Genomic DNA, 18088 nt, shown 5'->3' with positions numbered 1-18088 from the left:
ATATAGTTGAGAAATATGGCAGTATGAGCCACAGTAGAGTCACAGTCACACGCCATGAATACAATAAAATCCGCCCAGAGTCCGGCCAGCCATCATATTGTCCCTCCTCAGAGTGCCTGAAACTTGAATAAACTTGTGTGCGGTTCACTTCCTCGACATTTTGTGCTCTGCGCACACAGGGAGCAGCTGAGGCGCTGATTGGTCCGCGGCGAAACGGGGCGGGATATCAGTTACACCATACGCGCTGTGATTGGTCCAGCTGTGATAGTGGGAAGTGTCCGTTACACCGGTGTCTCCCTGGTTGCGCAAGACGCCATTTTGGAGTGACAGTCAAATAAAACGGAAAGATCGAGAAGCTGTCTTTGTAAAGGTAATACTCCGCACAAACTCGCCTCTTTTTCACTTGCAGTCTCACATTATGTTCGGTGTTTAGGGCTCACCACGAACCGGTCGGTTTATTCGGCGTTTAACATGACGTCACGGTCTCCTCTCTTTACTGTGACGCGGCATTTAGCTAACCTCGGCTAGCAGGCTAGCAGCAGTTCCTGTACCGAGCGGATCAAAGAGCTGTCACTGTGGGGTTTTTATTTACTCAGAACCGGGCTACAGTTTCACCACACGTGCCAGCGTTGGGTGTGTTAATAACGTGCGGCCGCGCTGTGTTAGTTCCACCTCAAACCGTTTACAAATCGTGTCAAGCTAATATAAGCTAGCAGGCTAACTAGCTAGCCGAAGCATCCGCCCTTAGTGAGGCGAACAGTAATCTGCTTTAGGTGACCAGCTCAAGCCGCGGAAACTTTTAACTTATCGCGAAATAGTCGAGAAATATACGCACAATAGCGTTTTTGCTTGGCATTTTTGCTCGTACGGACGCGGACTTTTGCCGGATTGTGGGCCTTTTTTGCTAAGGTCGAGGTGTTGTTAGCGAGCTAGCGTCTTGTGACGGCTCCCAGTAACATTATCTCTGCCGCTAATGCAGAGTTTTCCAGCTGGAGCAGGCCTTCCTTATCGGCTGATCAGTTAGCCATTCACTTTATCCCCTACCTGTCTCAGAATGTACGATTTTCGCCTGCTAAACACGGACATTTCTATTTAAACGTGTCGAGGTGAAGTTAACGCAGTTAAATGGTGATTTATGTGAAGGTTTAGGCCTGACTTGTAATGTATAGCCATAAACCATAACCTTAATGTTTAACCAGTAGCTTAAGTAAACATCCAGCTTGTGTGCCTCCATGTTCCATTCATTGTGCCTCTTTCAGCCTGTTATCCAACTGCTGTCATCGACCTGTTTTGTGACTTTAGTTGTGATAGCATCAGTTGTACAACAATAAGAAGATGTTTCCTGCCATACTAGTCTGTCAAATGGTTGAATTTTTCTTGTATTCTTGATAGTCAACCTTTGCTGTCTCCTCTTCCTCTTGGCATGCACTGCTGTTGAAACTGAAATGCCAAAGACTCTCTTAACCCTTTTCCCTTCTCTTCCTTGACAGCTTCGTCACCATGGGGAGTGTATTTTCGAGCTTATTCAAGGGCCTCTTCGGAAAAAAAGAAATGAGGATTCTAATGGTCGGGCTTGATGCTGCTGGAAAAACAACTATCCTATATAAACTGAAGCTTGGAGAGATAGTCACCACCATTCCCACCATTGGTATGGATGCATAAATGTATTTACATTACGTCACAGTTGTATTTTTAGTGTTTCCACCATTTGGAAAGTCTCGGGTGAAATGTACCAATGTTAGTACAGATATTTTTTGGTACAGAAGCAAAACTTCCTCACTTTTAAAACTGTTATGTAATTGTTCTAAAAATCCTGTTTTCTTAGAAACTTAATTAAATATAAAAAGCAGTCAGAGAGCACGATCTTCTGTGAATCCCAGGGCCCTATTTTGAATTTTTTGAAAAACTGACACAGATCAGCAATGACATTGTGTACATTAATTTCCTCCTTTGTCCTTGCTGCACCTCTCCATCAAGTTTTGTGTCATATGGAAGGATTGTTTCTGAGTAGTCTTGCTGACAGAAAAACAAAACAACACTGAAAACATACCTCCACCTTGGTTCTTGCCTTGGCAGAGGAATTTGGCAACACAAGGAGTCCCAGAAGATCTTTGATTATTTAAAATATTTCCAAAATTTTGATTAAAACCAAGAACTGTGGGCTCAGAAAATAAATACATAAGATTAGGGTTTACTCGAAACATTTGAAGCCATATTTTAGTACTTGTGAGTTCATTTGTACCAGTTATCTTACACACCTGCAATAAACTAGAGTCTAATTGAACCTGAATTCACTTAAATTGTAGTTTTTGAAACTGCATGAGCTGTTGGATATGGAGGTTTATGTGCAGCAGGTTGACTCTCAGTGTACAAAACTTGAATAGTACAAATGTCTTTCAGCCAGTGACTCATGCGTGTTCCTCCTCTTCTCCCCAGGTTTTAACGTTGAAACTGTAGAATACAAGAACATCAGCTTCACAGTGTGGGACGTGGGCGGTCAGGACAAAATCAGGCCGCTGTGGCGCCACTACTTCCAGAACACTCAAGGTGAGGGGGGGGGACTTTATCTCAGCTGGCAGCGGCGTCAGTGAACACTGCTGCCCATAGGTGGCCTTGTTGTAGCGTTAAAGATTATCTTAAACCAAGCCAACTAATGACTCATACGCCATTGTTCAGTCCTCAAAGGGCTTATTGTGTGACTCCTGTACAGTATTTCCTGAAACATAATTCATTAGAATACATGAAGGCACTGTAGGCTGATGTTGCCTCCGCCAGCTGTAGTTAAATTAGCATTTGTACACGTGTTTTGTCGTAGTTTCCTAGGAGGTGTTTGCAAACGTCACCATCCACATACCGATCACACACGTGTGAAATCCAGCGTATGAATCCTTGAGGTAATGATGTTCGACAAGGCATACACAAAACGACAAAAACTATTCCACACACGTCTATAGATGTCTGTGCTCAGTTCGAAGACTCAACAATTAGGTGATGTAAGTCATTTCACATTTTCAGTCATTTTTCAAGCATATGTACAAAAAATTCTGAGGCTAAAGTGGGTATTTGCTCCGTTTTTTTTGGTCATACAGACATTACTGTGTCTTGGGGCATCTGTAGTACTCGTCTTGCTTTTCTTGAACTTGTGGTGCCTGTTTGTTTTAGTGCTATTTTACTCTCAGCAGAGGATGTATAATTTAACAGACAGCGAGTCAGTGGTGCTGCCTACAGATGCCGGTGCACAAACAACTCCGTTACAGCTAGAGTTTACCATGTGACCGCCTCGTCCACCGTTACAGGGATACAAAAATATCTTGTTTGTACGTTCGGTGAGCTGAAGGGATGATGAAACGTTTCCCAAACATGAAGGCACATAGATAGGGAAGTGTGAGTAGGCCAGAGCAACAGAGGCCTGAACATCCTCATATCTTTCCTGCCTTCAGCCAGGAAGGAATTCAAGTCTGCTAGAGCTGTAATCAGCCCCTTTTTGTCTCACATTTTTTAAGTTTTGTTAAATATCTAAAGAAATAATGTAAGGTAGAAATGTGCGGTTGCTCTGTTCTGCATTTGCCGACGTCAACATGCAGCTTTTAAAGCGTCTCCCGTCTCAGAATGCAGCTTTTACATAATTGATGGGAGTCTCAAGATGACTCGACGGTATTAAGCGCTAAACTCGTCTTCATTAAACTTATAAAATACGACATCTTGATTGTTTGTCAGCTTTTTGTTTGATTAATTTTCACTCTGCCCACCTGCAGCCACCACAAAACTAATTTAGAGTTTATTTTTGAATTTGCTGCCTTCGCTCGACTGCAACTTGACACTCGAGCCTTAGAAGTTTACTTTTACACGTTCACTTTATCTGTATAATCCTCAGATGATTTAGGGGTATCGATTTCACGCCAGGTTAGAGCCAGAACCGAATTAATTATTAATGGGAGTCACAGCTTTTGATGTGGGAGAGAAGAAAAGACTTTGAATCCGGAAGATAAACCATTACAACTCTGCATTTCTGTGTTGTGAGAAATTTATTAAAGCGTTGTATTTTTTTTGTATCCAGGGCTTATCTTTGTGGTGGACAGCAACGACAGGGAGCGAGTGAACGAGGCGAGGGAGGAGTTGTCCAGAATGCTCGCTGAGGACGAACTCAGAGACGCTGTGCTGCTCGTTTTTGCAAATAAACAGGTGAGGTGACTTTTTTCCTGCTTCCTGGAGCATCTTCAGCTGTAATCTGAGCTGTGAAGCTGTGGATTATAAATAGAAGCTGAGGTAACTGCATTTCTAAACTGTCAAATATCACAACGGGTTTATTTGTTCGGTAGAAAGTGCTTTTTGTCAGACTTCAAAGACGAGACAGAAAAGAAACAAATGGTGACAGAAAGCCTATCTGAGAAGATAGAGAAGTAGAGTTTAAGAAGAGGAAAAGAAACTGTTTATTTTTATCTTTTTAAGGAAGACCTGAGAACATGAAACACATCTAGTCACACAGAAGATTAAGATGAATTAGATCAGGGGTGTTAAACTCATTCTAGTTCAGGTTCCACATTCAGCCCAATTTGATCTCCAGTGACCAGTAAAATCACAGCATAATAACCTATAAAATAAATAATTTAAAAAAAAAAAAAAAAAAAAAAAAGTACATTCGAAAATGATCACATTACACACATTACAACTTCCAGATAACAGAGTGTCTACAAAGGAACACAACATTTAGTCACAGCTATCTGGAACTGAATGATATAGTATTTTACTTTATGATCAAAATGACAAAAAAAGACACAACAAAAACAAGATACAAAATGACGAAATTGAGACAAACGACACGAAAAAAGTAAAAACGAGACAAAAAATTAGACAAATGTCACAAATGAGATCAAAAATAACAAAAGCGAGAAACAAAACGACCAAAAAGTAGACAACACAAGCGAGACAAAACAACACAAAATGACAAAAACCAGAAACAAAACAACAAAAACAGGAGACAAATGACAAAAGTGAGACAAAAAAACACAATACAAAATATTACAAAAATGAGACACAAAATGACAAAAGAACAATGAGAAATATAATATTTTAAAAATTCCAGAGAAGACATTAACTGCAGATTGTAAATTAGTAAAAATATAAATTTAAAATCATTTCTAGACCATGACAAGTTGTTTTGATCAGAAAATAAAATACTAGATTGTTCTTTTGTCATATTTTGTCCTGTTTTTGTTGTTTTTTTTGTCTTGACTTTTGTCCTTTTGTGTTTCCTTTTGGTGTTGCTTGTGTTTTTTTGTCTCATTTTTGTAATATTTTGTCTTGTTTTTGTCTTTTTTTTGTCTGACCTCATATTTTTGCCATTTTGTGTTTTGCTTTATTCATTGTTTTGTGTATCGCATTGCTTTTGTCATTGTTTTTGTTACGTTTGTGACATTTGTGTCATTTTTTTGTCTTGCATTTGTCGTTTGTCCATTTGTTTTGTCCATTTGTTTTGTTGCTTTGTAGCTTTTTGTCAAATTTTTTGTCTTTTTTGTTTGTTTTGTGTCATTTGTCTCATTTTTGTCAGGTTTTTGGCGTTTTGTGTCTCATATTTGCAATATTTTGTCTTTTTGTCTGACTTTTGTCGTTTCTCATGTTTTTGTCGTTTTGTTTCTTGTTTTAGTCTTATGCTTCCTTTTTGTCTCGCTTCTGTTTTTTGTCTCGTTTGTGTCATTTGTCTAATTTTTTTGTCACTTTGTAACTTTTTTTATCAATTTTTTTGTTATGTCGTTTGCCTCATTTTTGTAATATTTTGTCTTGTTTTTGTTGTTTTTTGTCCTTTTTTTGTCTGACTTTTGTCTTTTGCCTTGTTTTTGTCGCTTTGTTCCCTTTTTGTCTCACTTGTATATTTTTTGTATTTTATTGTTGTTTTGTTCCTTTTTTTGTCTTTTTTTTGGTCTCGTTTGTGTCCATTTTTTGTTGCTTTAACACTTTATTGACAAATTTTTTTATCTCTTTTTGTTTCATGTTGTTTCTCTCATTTTTGCCATTTTGTGTCTCGTTTTTGTAATATTTTGTCTTGTTTTTGTTGGTTTTTTTTGTCTTTTTTTTATCTGACTTTTGTCATTTTGATTATAAAGTAAAATCCTCTATGGTTCAGTTCCAGTGACTAAAGGTTGTGTTCCTTTGTAGACGCTCTGTAGGTTTTAATGTGTAAATGATAAACTGAGGCATAAAGATGTTGAAATTTATTTTTCTTCAGAAATTTCAGGTTGTTCATACCGTTTTGTATAAAGATAATTCCTTAAATGTGAATATTATCAGAATATAGTTTTTTGCGCTGAAACAAAGGAACCATTAGGAGTTGTGGTTATTTATAGGTTATTATAGGTTGCTGTGGTTTTACTGGTCACGGTAGATCAGATTGGGCTGAATGTGGCCCCTGGTTTAAAATGTCTTCACGCCTGCATCGTGACCGTCTCCTCCTTCTCCTCCAGGATCTCCCCAATGCGATGAACGCTGCAGAGATCACAGACAAGCTGGGCCTCCACGCCCTCCGCCAACGCAGCTGGTACATCCAGGCCACCTGCGCCACCAGCGGGGACGGCCTGTACGAGGGCCTGGACTGGCTCTCCAACCAGCTGAAGAACCAGAAATGATCCATTCCACCGGTTTTGATTTTTTTTTCTCGTTTGTTGTTTATTTTTTCTGTTCCGACACGGCGGCAGCACCGGATCCAGGCCCCCCTCGCTCTCCCATCTAACCCCGTTTTTCTGCCCCCCGGCTCTTTCTTTCATGAACTTCCTTCATTCCCTCCTCTTGCTTTCTTTCTTTCTTTCTCCCCTTCTCGTCAGTACTCTTGGGGCTCTAGCCTGTGCTGCTTGTGTGTGCGTGGGAGTGCGAGCGTGTGTGCCTTGTGTGTGTGTGTGTGTGTGTGTGTGTGTGTGTGTGTGTGTGTGTGTGTGAAGGCGTCTCTGTGTATGTTGGCTGGGATTGGGAGTGACCCTGGCGTGCCTTTTACACACCTCCTGTGGAATCAGCAGTCTGGTTTTCAAGCCCCCTTTCTCCATCCACCAAACTCAGCCTCCGCCCCGCTCAGCCGACCCCCACTCTCAGTCTTGCACGGCCCCCTTCTCCCCGTCACCCTTTACTCTCCAGAGGAAGCATGGTTTTCATACGGCAAAGAAAGAGCAAGGGTGCAAGTCCTCCCCACCGTCCTCCTCCTCTCTCCCTGTAGTATCTATCTATGTTAACTAGAAATGTTCCCCCCATGTAGTCTGAATGCTAGATGTTCATTTTATCCTCTTTGATTTTGAAACCTCAAACCCACCAGTAAGAGATTCTTTAAATTGCATCTTAACCTGTATCAGGTTGAAGCAAATCAAAAAAAGAAAAAAAAAAAACCACGGGAAAAAAAGGTATAAAAAAACTAATAAAAATAAAAAACGCCCATCCTCGATCATTCTGGTGTCATTTGAAAATCATGCTGTTTGTTTTATTATTATTATATTGGAGTATAACAGATTATTCTTAGCGATGGTTCTCCAGTGAACACTATCTTTGTCCCCACCACTAAGAGACCGTGAAGCACAAGGCAAACCAACAATCTTTAGAAGAAACATGACTGAATTCAAAATTAGAATCTGCAAGTGTATGCAATTCTTGTCTTATTGAATCTTTTTGGTAGCTGGTGTTTAATTCCCTGGATTAAATTGGATTTTTGAGATGACTTTCAGTGTAATAATGAGTCTTTCTGACATTGTTGACATTTTACAAAAACTTCTGCCGGTTTTCTGGTGTCCTGATACATTCACAGGCGTGTTATTCCTTTAAGAGACGTTACACGCGTTTGTTTTTTTTGTTTTGTTTTTTCTGTAACTAGTTTTAGCATTTCTATTTGTACTGTGACTGCTGAACCAAATGCATTTGAGCAGTATGACAAATCCTATTTCTGGAAGTAGTAGTGTCCTCGAAGGCCTCCACTGAATTTGACGAGTTTTTTTTTTTCTTCCTTTTTTTTTTCTCACCAATGGTTGGCAGTTTTACTTTGAAAATCTGAAAGCATCCAGCTGTCTAATTTTCCCAGGTGGGGGATGAAGGATTGGCACCGAAAAAGAATAAAAAACGAAACACACGACGACAAAAAGCAAAATGAAGGCTCTTTAACTGTGAACAGTCCAGACGCCAAGAACGGCGACTAGTCGGGATGTCTGGGTGTTACAGGCTACTGCTTCTCACCGTAGCGCTGCGTACTCGGTGACTCGAAAGACCAACGCGACTCTGTTGTCGGCGGCGAGCTGGAAGGACTCGGTGGTAGACCTGTCGAGGGGAATGGGTGTGCAGTTACCTGGTGGTGAGATTCAGCAGGTGTCCTCAGTGTTGAACCATGGGGGTTAAGCTGGCACTTCTGTCAAGAATGATTGTAAATCTGTAAGTTCCCCTGTAAACTCTTTCTGTGGGGATTTCCTGAACACATTAATAAACATGATTTGATCCAACAGCTGCTGGAGAAGCACGTTTCCTTCAATTCCAGGCATTTGCAAGCAGAATATCCTCACTTAGTGAGTCTATTTTCATCAAATTAGTTGATTTGTGCATCAGAAATGAAAAGAAATGCAACGTGAGGGGTTTTTCATGCAAGGTTATCCCTTAATGTTGTGTTTTTGCTGAGAGTTTGGGACAATTTGGACACTTTTAGCTCTGCAACGAGTCAGATTCCAGGTCAAATCCCTCCATTACAGCACACAGACGTCCTCAGTCATCAAGATTAATGTTAAAAATTTCAGTCATTGTGAACAAGTTAATGTATTAAATACTTTTACCTCTCCAGGTCAAAGACTTAAACACGTACAATATCCTCCATCCACTGATTATCTCTACACCTTAATGCTCATTAGAGCCATGGGGGCTGGAGTCTATCCCAGCTGATTTAGGGTGAAGGCAGGGCAACAATCACTCAATCACACATGCAGACTATTTAGAAAGACCAATTAACCTCAGCATGTTTTTGGACTGTGGGAGGAAGCTGGAGAACCTGGAGAACACCCACGTATGCAAAAGGAGAACATGCAAACTCCATGCAGAAAGATCCCAGGACCTGCAAACCAGGGATCTTCTAGCTGCAAGGCGACAGTGCTAACCACTGAACCACTGGGCAGCTCTACTTTGTCTGAAATTTTAATTAAATTAATTTGTGCTTAACCCTCCTGTTGTCCTCATTTACGGGCACCAAAAAATATTGTTTCCTTGTCTGAAAAAAATCCAAAAATTCAGCAAAAAAATTCCCTAAATTTCTGAAAATTTGCAAAATCTTCAGGAAGAAAATTCCAATCATTCCTTAAAAGTTTTATTTTGAAAACAATCCCCCAAATTTGGCAAGGAATTACTTGTAAATGTTTTCACAAAATGAGTAAAAGTCTTCCAAAAAATGAGTAAAAATATCTAAAGTGATTCCATATGTATCAGTAAAACTTCTGATATTTTCTTTAAGAACATTCACATAAAAATAAACCAAAATCCAGTGAAATTCCTTGAATTTGGTTGATTTTTTTGTGAATGTTCTTAAACATTTTTAACATTTCTTTTTTTCCTACCAAAAAATGTTCAAAGATTTCCCAAAAATGTTGAAAATGTGGACATCAGAAGTTTCACTGAAAATATTTTACTTTCCACATTTTCAAACTTTAAAATGGATCAATTTTGACCTGCAGGACAACAGCAGGGTTAATAATGTCAAATCTGTATGAATTTTCTTTATCTGACAGGAATAAAAACAATAAACTCATTTCCATTTGCTGGAGAAAGTTGTTTTTATTCTTTTTTACATTAAACCATGTAAAAATATTCTCTTTTACTGAATATATTTAAAATTACTGGTTCATAAAAAAGCAATAAATAAATGAATAGATTAATAAATAGAGAAATAAATAAATTAGCGCGCTGTTCATGTGACTGATTTTAGTTAACAGGCAGAAAAATGAGCTGATCAACTAATAAATAGAGAAAGAATTGAATAAATAAGGAGATAAATGAGTGAACACATCCTTCATGTGACAGATTTCAGTTGCTGCTGCTCAGAGATGAAGCCAGTTGCTGAACTCTCAGCAGATGAAGTTCCATTTCCGTCCTGATCAGCTCCCAGGCTTCAGCACTGTGGCCCTGCAGACACGACAGCATCAGGATTATTAGTAAAACCTCCGACAAGCGTGGCAGTAAAGCATCACATCTAACAGCACACTTGGTCACATTGAGGCAGACTCACCATCTTCTTCAGGACCTGGACTGAGAGTCTCTTGAAGTACATGTGCAGCTTGGTGTTCTTCTTCTTCTGGCTCCCCATCTGCAGGAATCACAAGAAGACAAGGTTTATTTAGAGACGCCTGCTTTCTCCCGTCACGCGTCCACGTCTGTCAGGACTCCGTGGCGTTTGTCAAACTCACGCAGGAGCTCAGTTCATCCGCCTGTTTGTTGAGCAGATTGAGGAAGTTCTCCACTGTGCTCTCCTCCCATGATGCCGAGCTGTGATCCTCCTCAAACAGGGCGGCCGTCTCCTGCAGGATCTGGACCATGAACGCCACTTTATCCTCATCCTGGAACAAGAAGAAGAAGAAGAAGAAGAAGAAGAAGAAGAAGAAGAAGAGCAGCCTCAGGTTACTGCAGGAGCACATTTATCACACTTTCACATCCCAAACTGGGTTTCATATCGACTTGTAATAATTCAGCCGCTGTTCCCTTTGAATAATATCACAGAGTGAAGAAAAACAAGGACAGAAAAACAAAACTGGTCAAAGAAATGCAGAAATTTAAACAATTTTAACCTTAAGTTGACTTTAACTTAATGAAACAGACTTAAAAACTACATTTTTCTTAACTTTTTTCTTCTGAAAAAGTGACTAGAAACAGTTTTTAGCAGCAGATTTATTCTGTTCCTGACAGTTGTGAGCTCCAGACTGGTCTGTTGGAGTTGATTTCTGTCCAGATGTCTGCTCTGAGTCTGGTTCAAAGCTTTTATTTATGCTGCAGTTTTTTCATGGAAGATGTTGCAGAAAGGCTGGAAACTAACGGAGTTCATCTCACTGAGCGCTTTTAAATCCAAACTGCCACTTCTAGACTCCACAACATGCACTTGTTTTTCACAATTTGCTAGTAAATTTAATCTTTATATAATTTTTTTGCTGGTGTTTTAATCGTGTTTTAACTGAGTTTTGTATTTGCTGCTGCCTGTCTCGACCAGGACTCATTTGAAAAAGAGGTTTTTAATTTCACTGGGATTCTCCTGGTTAAATAAAGGTTAATAATAATAATAATATTAATGGTAATAATAAATAATATTTCTTGTCCTTTGACAAAAGAAAACAGACAATAATGCAATTAAAATCCTATCAATTTGCAGCACAAGTCAAAAAACAGGCCACAAGTAGCAATAAAAAACATTTAAACTATATAAAGTTCTCAGAAATTACTAGCAATAACATTCCTGCTGACTTCATTTGGATAAACTTCATCGAACGGCGTGTAACCAACTGAAGCATCTTACTGAAGTTATTCCAACATTATTCAAGTTTTTATTGATGGAAATTAGTAAAAAATTGTGAATTTCTTCTGAAAAAGTGACTTGAAAGTGATTTTACCATCAGATTTATTCTGTTCCTGACAGTTCTGAGCCCCAAACTGGTCTGTTGGAGTTAAACTGGATCACATCTCTTGTGATTTTACAAAGAAAACAGACAATAATAGAAATGAAATCCTGTCAACTCGCAGCACAAGTCAAAAATAAGCCACAAGGACCAATAAAACACTATTTAAAATATATAGATTTCTCAAAAAATGACTTCCTAAACCTCAGACATGATAAATGAGATCTTCATATAGATTGGTATGAACAGATAATAGCAGAAACATCAACACACACGTTGATGTTTGTGACTTTTTGTGCGTTTTAACTCACCGATGCGTTGGACTTCTGGTTGTACAGCTTGTTAGGGAAGATCACAGTGTTGTCATCTTCAGCCTCAGTGCTGTTGGTGGAATTATTCACCTGCATCACACACAGACGACGACATCATCATCACCATCATCATCACCATCATCATCATCACCATCATCATCACCATCATCATCACCATCATCACCATCATCATCAGCAGCAGCAGCAGCAGCAGCAGCAGCACCATCATCACCATCATCATCATCATCACCATCATCATCACCATCATCATCATCATCACCATCACCATCACCATCACCATCACCATCATCATCAGCAGCAGCAGCACGTCCAGCAGCTCTGCAGATGCCTCTCCAAGCTTCCACTCACCATGGTGTGCAGCAGCTCCAGCAGGTCCTCACTGTGCTGTCTGAACTTCTCCTCCATCCATCTGCAGCTCAGCGACCAGCCTGAAGCCACCAGAGCCACCAACAGGAGAACAGAGAAGGTCCTGCTGAGCATCTTCACACACATACAGCTTGTCTCTGAGTGGATGGAGCTGGGATGGGATGTGTCCTGGTGTTCTGCTGGAGCAGCAGCTCATTTATAGCACAACGCACCTGTTTCACTTTCCACCTGCAGGGAAACACTCAGCTGTGGCTTTCACCTCCACGTCACACATTTCACATTTCAACTTGTGTCCTGATGAGGAAAACATGCATCCTTTCAGTAGAAAACCTCAAAACAAACACAAATCATGACTGCTAGCTTTATTTTCAACACTTTCTATGTTGAACATCCAGATGTTTCAGAGATAAACCTGCAGATACCTGAACTTCACCATCTCTGAATGAAGTCTGACCATGGTTTTGGGCTGCTTTCCATTCATGCTCCGTGTCCAGTGTGGTGCTAAATGTGCAGATTGTTGTCAGACTCTTGGAATTGTATTCATTGATCAGCGACAGAGCAGCCACTGATCCGCTGTGTGTCCATAAAGAGGAAGTTCCTGGAGAGAGAAAATGAAAGCGACTCCGTGACTGTGGCCTCAACTCTGACGTTCATTCATATCAATCTGTCAGTGATATTTCACCTTGTTTTAACCAGAACCTGCAGCTTTACCGTGAGAACAGGTAGAACACGGAGATGGGGATCCACCTCTAAGTTTTCCAGTTAACAACATGAATGCCACTGGTTCATGTCATGAGGATGTGTGTTAATTACTGAATTCCTCACAAACAGTTTCCTATAACTTGATGTCGAGCAAAGTCAACTTAAAGGTTAAAATTTTTCAAATTTGCAGATTTCTTCCAGTAATTCAGTAAATTTCCAGTTTTGTTTTACGGTCCTTGTTTTTCTTCACTCTGTGATATTATTCAAAAGGAACAGGGGCTGAATTTCAGCAGCAAAATCTGAGAAACGAACAAACTGATAGAAATCTGTATAAAAATCTATTACAGGCTATGAAGTTATGTTATAGGACATTGATTTAACTAGAAAATGAGTAAACATGAGCCAGTTACATTCTAAAATATTATGTTTGGACTCAACAGAATAAATCTAAAGCAACAGTTTGCATTGATCTCTTTGAATTAAAAAAAATTTCTGATGAAATTATGTTCATCCAACAAACAAACTGATTTATGGGAATAAATCTGATGTATTTGAACTGACTGCTTACTTCATGCTTGATCAACATTGGTTTTAAAGTTGATTACTCAAAGAATGAAGTTGATTTAACTCTTATTTCCATGTGTCCATGTGTTTAGATACGTATTTACCATAATTATGAACAGAGGTTTTAAAGTTTTCAAATTTAACTCTTTAAGTTGCTCCAGTGTACATTATGTCCAGAAGAAGACTTGAAATCAAGACCTAAAGGTGAAGAAAAATGTAGTTTTTAAGACTATTTCATTAAGTAACCTCAACTAAATTCAGTTCTAAATCAACTAACAAAGAAAGCGGAGTTTAAATCACACACAATGTTGATTGTGTGTAATTTAAGAGACTTTAAGCAATTTTAATTGATTGAGACTTTGAGGTTTTGTCTAAATCATACACCTCACTCTCACCCCTCTTGATTATCAAGCTTTAGAAAGCAACAAAAACAAACATAATTGACCGAAATGGCTTCAAAATGTGCAAATTGACTTCAAATTTGTCCCAGATGCAGTTTTTATTTTAACTTCGATTTAATTTTGTTATTAAAAGAATCATATGTAGGTTATCCAGTAATCTGAACAAAAAATAAGGTATTTTTTAAAACAACTTGTGAGATTTTTTGAGAGAAGATGTTCCTCCTGAGCTCATTTATCTGTTTACACTGACTTTATCCAGCAGAGGGCGCAATAACCGTAAGAACCATAGACTGTCTATAGTAAGACGCAGGTAACAAGGAGCTCCTCTCTCGCCTTAAAATAAAACATTTTAACGTATAATTATTGTTATGATAATTATTATTATCTTGCAGCACGAGTCGACAGTAAGCTACAAGTACCAATAAAATATAATTTAAAGAAACAAAATCCTATGGAAACGCATATATTTATCCATTATATTAAATTAATTCATAAATTTTACGGCTGAAATATTAGATTTCCATCAGCTTTATCAGGCTCTGTGGTTTAAAGGTGAAGGAGATTCTTTATTTTTTACAGTGTAGTTTGTTAGTTGAACATAATTTCATGATAATTCAAAAAGACTGATGCAAACTGTTGCTTTAAATGTATTTTGTTGAGCCCAGACATTGTTTTTCAGACTATAATTGGCACGTTTTAGTTCAAACAAAGCAGTATAATGTTACATAACAGCCTGAAATATATTTTCATAAAGATTTATATCATTCTGAGCAGCTTAGAGGTGGATCTCTGTCTCCATATTCTACCTGTTCTCACAGTAAAACTCACATCTGTTGTTCTCTAATAAAAAAAACAAATAATAATGTAAATAAAATCACACAATCTTGCAGCATGAGTCGAAAATCGGCTGTAAATATGAATAAAATGTAATTTAAATACATGATCCAGGGGAAACACATACAGTTCTCCATTCTCTGAAACCTCTCCATGAATTTCAGGGTAAATAAATGAGATTTTCATACAGATTTCTATCATTCTGAGCACTTTAGAGGTGGATCCCCATCTCCGTGTTCTACCTGTTCTCACGGTAAAGCTGCAGGTTCTGGTTAAAACAAGGTGAAATATCACTGACAGATTGATATGAATGAACGTCAGAGTTGAGGCCACAGTCACGGAGTCGCTTTCATTTTCTCTCTCCAGGAACTTCCTCTTTATGGACACACAGCGGATCAGTGGCTGCTCTGTCGCTGATCAATGAATACAATTCCAAGAGTCTGACAACAATCTGCACATTTAGCACCACACTGGACACGGAGCATGAATGGAAAGCAGCCCAAAACCATGGTCAGACTTCATTCAGAGATGGTGAAGTTCAGGTATCTGCAGGTTTATCTCTGAAACATCTGGATGTTCAACATAGAAAGTGTTGAAAATAAAGCTAGCAGTCATGATTTGTGTTTGTTTTGAGGTTTTCTACTGAAAGGATGCATGTTTTCCTCATCAGGACACAAGTTGAAATGTGAAATGTGTGACGTGGAGGTGAAAGCCACAGCTGAGTGTTTCCCTGCAGGTGGAAAGTGAAACAGGTGCGTTGTGCTATAAATGAGCTGCTGCTCCAGCAGAACACCAGGACACATCCCATCCCAGCTCCATCCACTCAGAGACAAGCTGCATGTGTGTGAAGATGCTCAGCAGGACCTTCTCTGTTCTCCTGTTGGTGGCTCTGGTGGCTTCAGGCTGGTCGCTGAGCTGCAGATGGATGGAGGAGAAGTTCAGACAGCACAGTGAGGACCTGCTGGAGCTGCTGCACACCATGGTGAGTGGAAGCTTGGAGAGGCATCTGCAGAGCTGCTGGACGTGCTGCTGCTGCTGATGATGATGGTGATGGTGATGGTGATGGTGATGGTGATGATGATGGTGATGATGATGGTGATGATGATGATGATGGTGATGATGGTGCTGCTGCTGCTGCTGCTGCTGCTGATGATGATGGTGATGATGGTGATGATGATGGTGATGATGATGGTGATGATGATGATGGTGATGATGATGGTGATGATGATGTCGTCGTCTGTGTGTGATGCAGGTGAATAATTCCACCAACAGCACTGAGGCTGAAGATGACAACACTGTGATCTTCCCTAACAAGCTGTACAACCAGAAGTCCAACGCATCGGTGAGTTAAAACGCACAAAAAGTCACAAACATCAACGTGTGTGTTGATGTTTCTGCTATTATCTGTTCATACCAATCTATATGAAGATCTCATTTATCATGTCTGAGGTTTAGGAAGTCATTTTTTGAGAAATCTATATATTTTAAATAGTGTTTTATTGGTCCTTGTGGCTTATTTTTGACTTGTGCTGCGAGTTGACAGGATTTCATTTCTATTATTGTCTGTTTTCTTTGTAAAATCACAAGAGATGTGATCCAGTTTAACTCCAACAGACCAGTTTGGGGCTCAGAACTGTCAGGAACAGAATAAATCTGATGGTAAAATCACTTTCAAGTCACTTTTTCAGAAGAAATTCACAATTTTTTACTAATTTCCATCAATAAAAACTTGAATAATGTTGGAATAACTTCAGTAAGATGCTTCAGTTGGTTACACGCCGTTCGATGAAGTTTATCCAAATGAAGTCAGCAGGAATGTTATTGCTAGTAATTTCTGAGAACTTTATATAGTTTAAATGTTTTTTATTGCTACTTGTGGCCTGTTTTTTGACTTGTGCTGCAAATTGATAGGATTTTAATTGCATTATTGTCTGTTTTCTTTTGTCAAAGGACAAGAAATATTATTTATTATTACCATTAATATTATTATTATTATTAACCTTTATTTAACCAGGAGAATCCCAGTGAAATTAAAAACCTCTTTTTCAAATGAGTCCTGGTCGAGACAGGCAGCAGCAAATACAAAACTCAGTTAAAACACGATTAAAACACCAGCAAAAAAATTATATAAAGATTAAATTTACTAGCAAATTGTGAAAAACAAGTGCATGTTGTGGAGTCTAGAAGTGGCAGTTTGGATTTAAAAGCGCTCAGTGAGATGAACTCCGTTAGTTTCCAGCCTTTCTGCAACATCTTCCATGAAAAAACTGCAGCATAAATAAAAGCTTTGAACCAGACTCAGAGCAGACATCTGGACAGAAATCAACTCCAACAGACCAGTCTGGAGCTCACAACTGTCAGGAACAGAATAAATCTGCTGCTAAAAACTGTTTCTAGTCACTTTTTCAGAAGAAAAAAGTTAAGAAAAATGTAGTTTTTAAGTCTGTTTCATTAAGTTAAAGTCAACTTAAGGTTAAAATTGTTTAAATTTCTGCATTTCTTTGACCAGTTTTGTTTTTCTGTCCTTGTTTTTCTTCACTCTGTGATATTATTCAAAGGGAACAGCGGCTGAATTATTACAAGTCGATATGAAACCCAGTTTGGGATGTGAAAGTGTGATAAATGTGCTCCTGCAGTAACCTGAGGCTGCTCTTCTTCTTCTTCTTCTTCTTCTTCTTCTTCTTCTTGTTCTTGTTCCAGGATGAGGATAAAGTGGCGTTCATGGTCCAGATCCTGCAGGAGGCGGCCGCCCTGTTTGAGGAGGATCACAGCTCGGCATCATGGGAGGAGAGCACAGTGGAGAACTTCCTCAATCTGCTCAACAAACAGGCGGATGAACTGAGCTCCTGCGTGAGTTTGACAAACGCCACGGAGTCCTGACAGACGTGGACGCGTGACGGGAGAAAGCAGGCGTCTCTAAATAAACCTTGTCTTCTTGTGATTCCTGCAGATGGGGAGCCAGAAGAAGAAGAACACCAAGCTGCACATGTACTTCAAGAGACTCTCAGTCCAGGTCCTGAAGAAGATGGTGAGTCTGCCTGAATGTGACCAAGTGTGCTGTTAGATGTGATGCTTTACTGCCACGCTTGTCGGAGGTTTTACTAATAATCCTGATGCTGTCGTGTCTGCAGGGCCACAGTGCTGAAGCCTGGGAGCTGATCAGGACGGAAATGGAACTTCATCTGCTGAGAGTTCATCAACTGGCTTCATCTCTGAGCAGCAGCAACTGAAATCTGTCACATGAAGGATGTGTTCACTCATTTATCTCCTTATTTATTCAATTCTTTCTCTA

The 18088-nt window shown here is 39.3% G+C and overlaps 3 protein-coding genes across 3 annotated transcripts; 2 read left to right on the top strand and 1 right to left on the bottom strand.

Annotated features, from left to right (window-relative positions):
- Positions 1 to 209: 209 nt before the first annotated feature.
- LOC111570752 (ADP-ribosylation factor 1-like) lies at positions 210 to 8459 on the top strand. The gene is made up of 5 exons (XM_023273681.3): positions 210 to 370; positions 1491 to 1648; positions 2437 to 2547; positions 4058 to 4182; positions 6459 to 8459. Exons 2-5 carry the CDS (start codon positions 1501 to 1503, stop codon positions 6618 to 6620), a joined length of 546 nt encoding a protein of 181 aa, XP_023129449.1. The 5' UTR covers positions 210 to 370; positions 1491 to 1500; the 3' UTR covers positions 6621 to 8459.
- Positions 8460 to 9918: 1459 nt separating this feature from the next.
- Positions 9919 to 12436, bottom strand: LOC111570786 (interferon a3-like). The gene is made up of 5 exons (XM_023273725.3): positions 12278 to 12436; positions 11909 to 11998; positions 10401 to 10550; positions 10223 to 10300; positions 9919 to 10119 (listed from the first exon to the last, which is right to left on the bottom strand). The coding sequence occupies exons 1-5, from the start codon at positions 12419 to 12421 to the stop codon at positions 10021 to 10023; spliced, it is 561 nt and encodes a 186-aa protein (XP_023129493.3). The 5' UTR covers positions 12422 to 12436; the 3' UTR covers positions 9919 to 10020.
- Positions 12437 to 15646: 3210 nt separating this feature from the next.
- On the top strand, positions 15647 to 18026 carry LOC111570784 (interferon a3-like). Its single transcript, XM_023273723.3, has 5 exons — positions 15647 to 15778; positions 16049 to 16138; positions 17497 to 17646; positions 17747 to 17824; positions 17928 to 18026. Exons 1-5 carry the CDS (start codon positions 15647 to 15649, stop codon positions 18024 to 18026), a joined length of 549 nt encoding a protein of 182 aa, XP_023129491.3.
- The last annotated feature ends 62 nt before the right edge of the window (positions 18027 to 18088 follow it).

Source organism: Amphiprion ocellaris, chromosome 18 (genome assembly GCF_022539595.1).
Source record: "Amphiprion ocellaris isolate individual 3 ecotype Okinawa chromosome 18, ASM2253959v1, whole genome shotgun sequence".
Lineage (NCBI taxonomy): Eukaryota > Metazoa > Chordata > Actinopteri > Pomacentridae > Amphiprion > Amphiprion ocellaris.
This window is presented reverse-complemented; position numbering and strand designations above follow the sequence as displayed.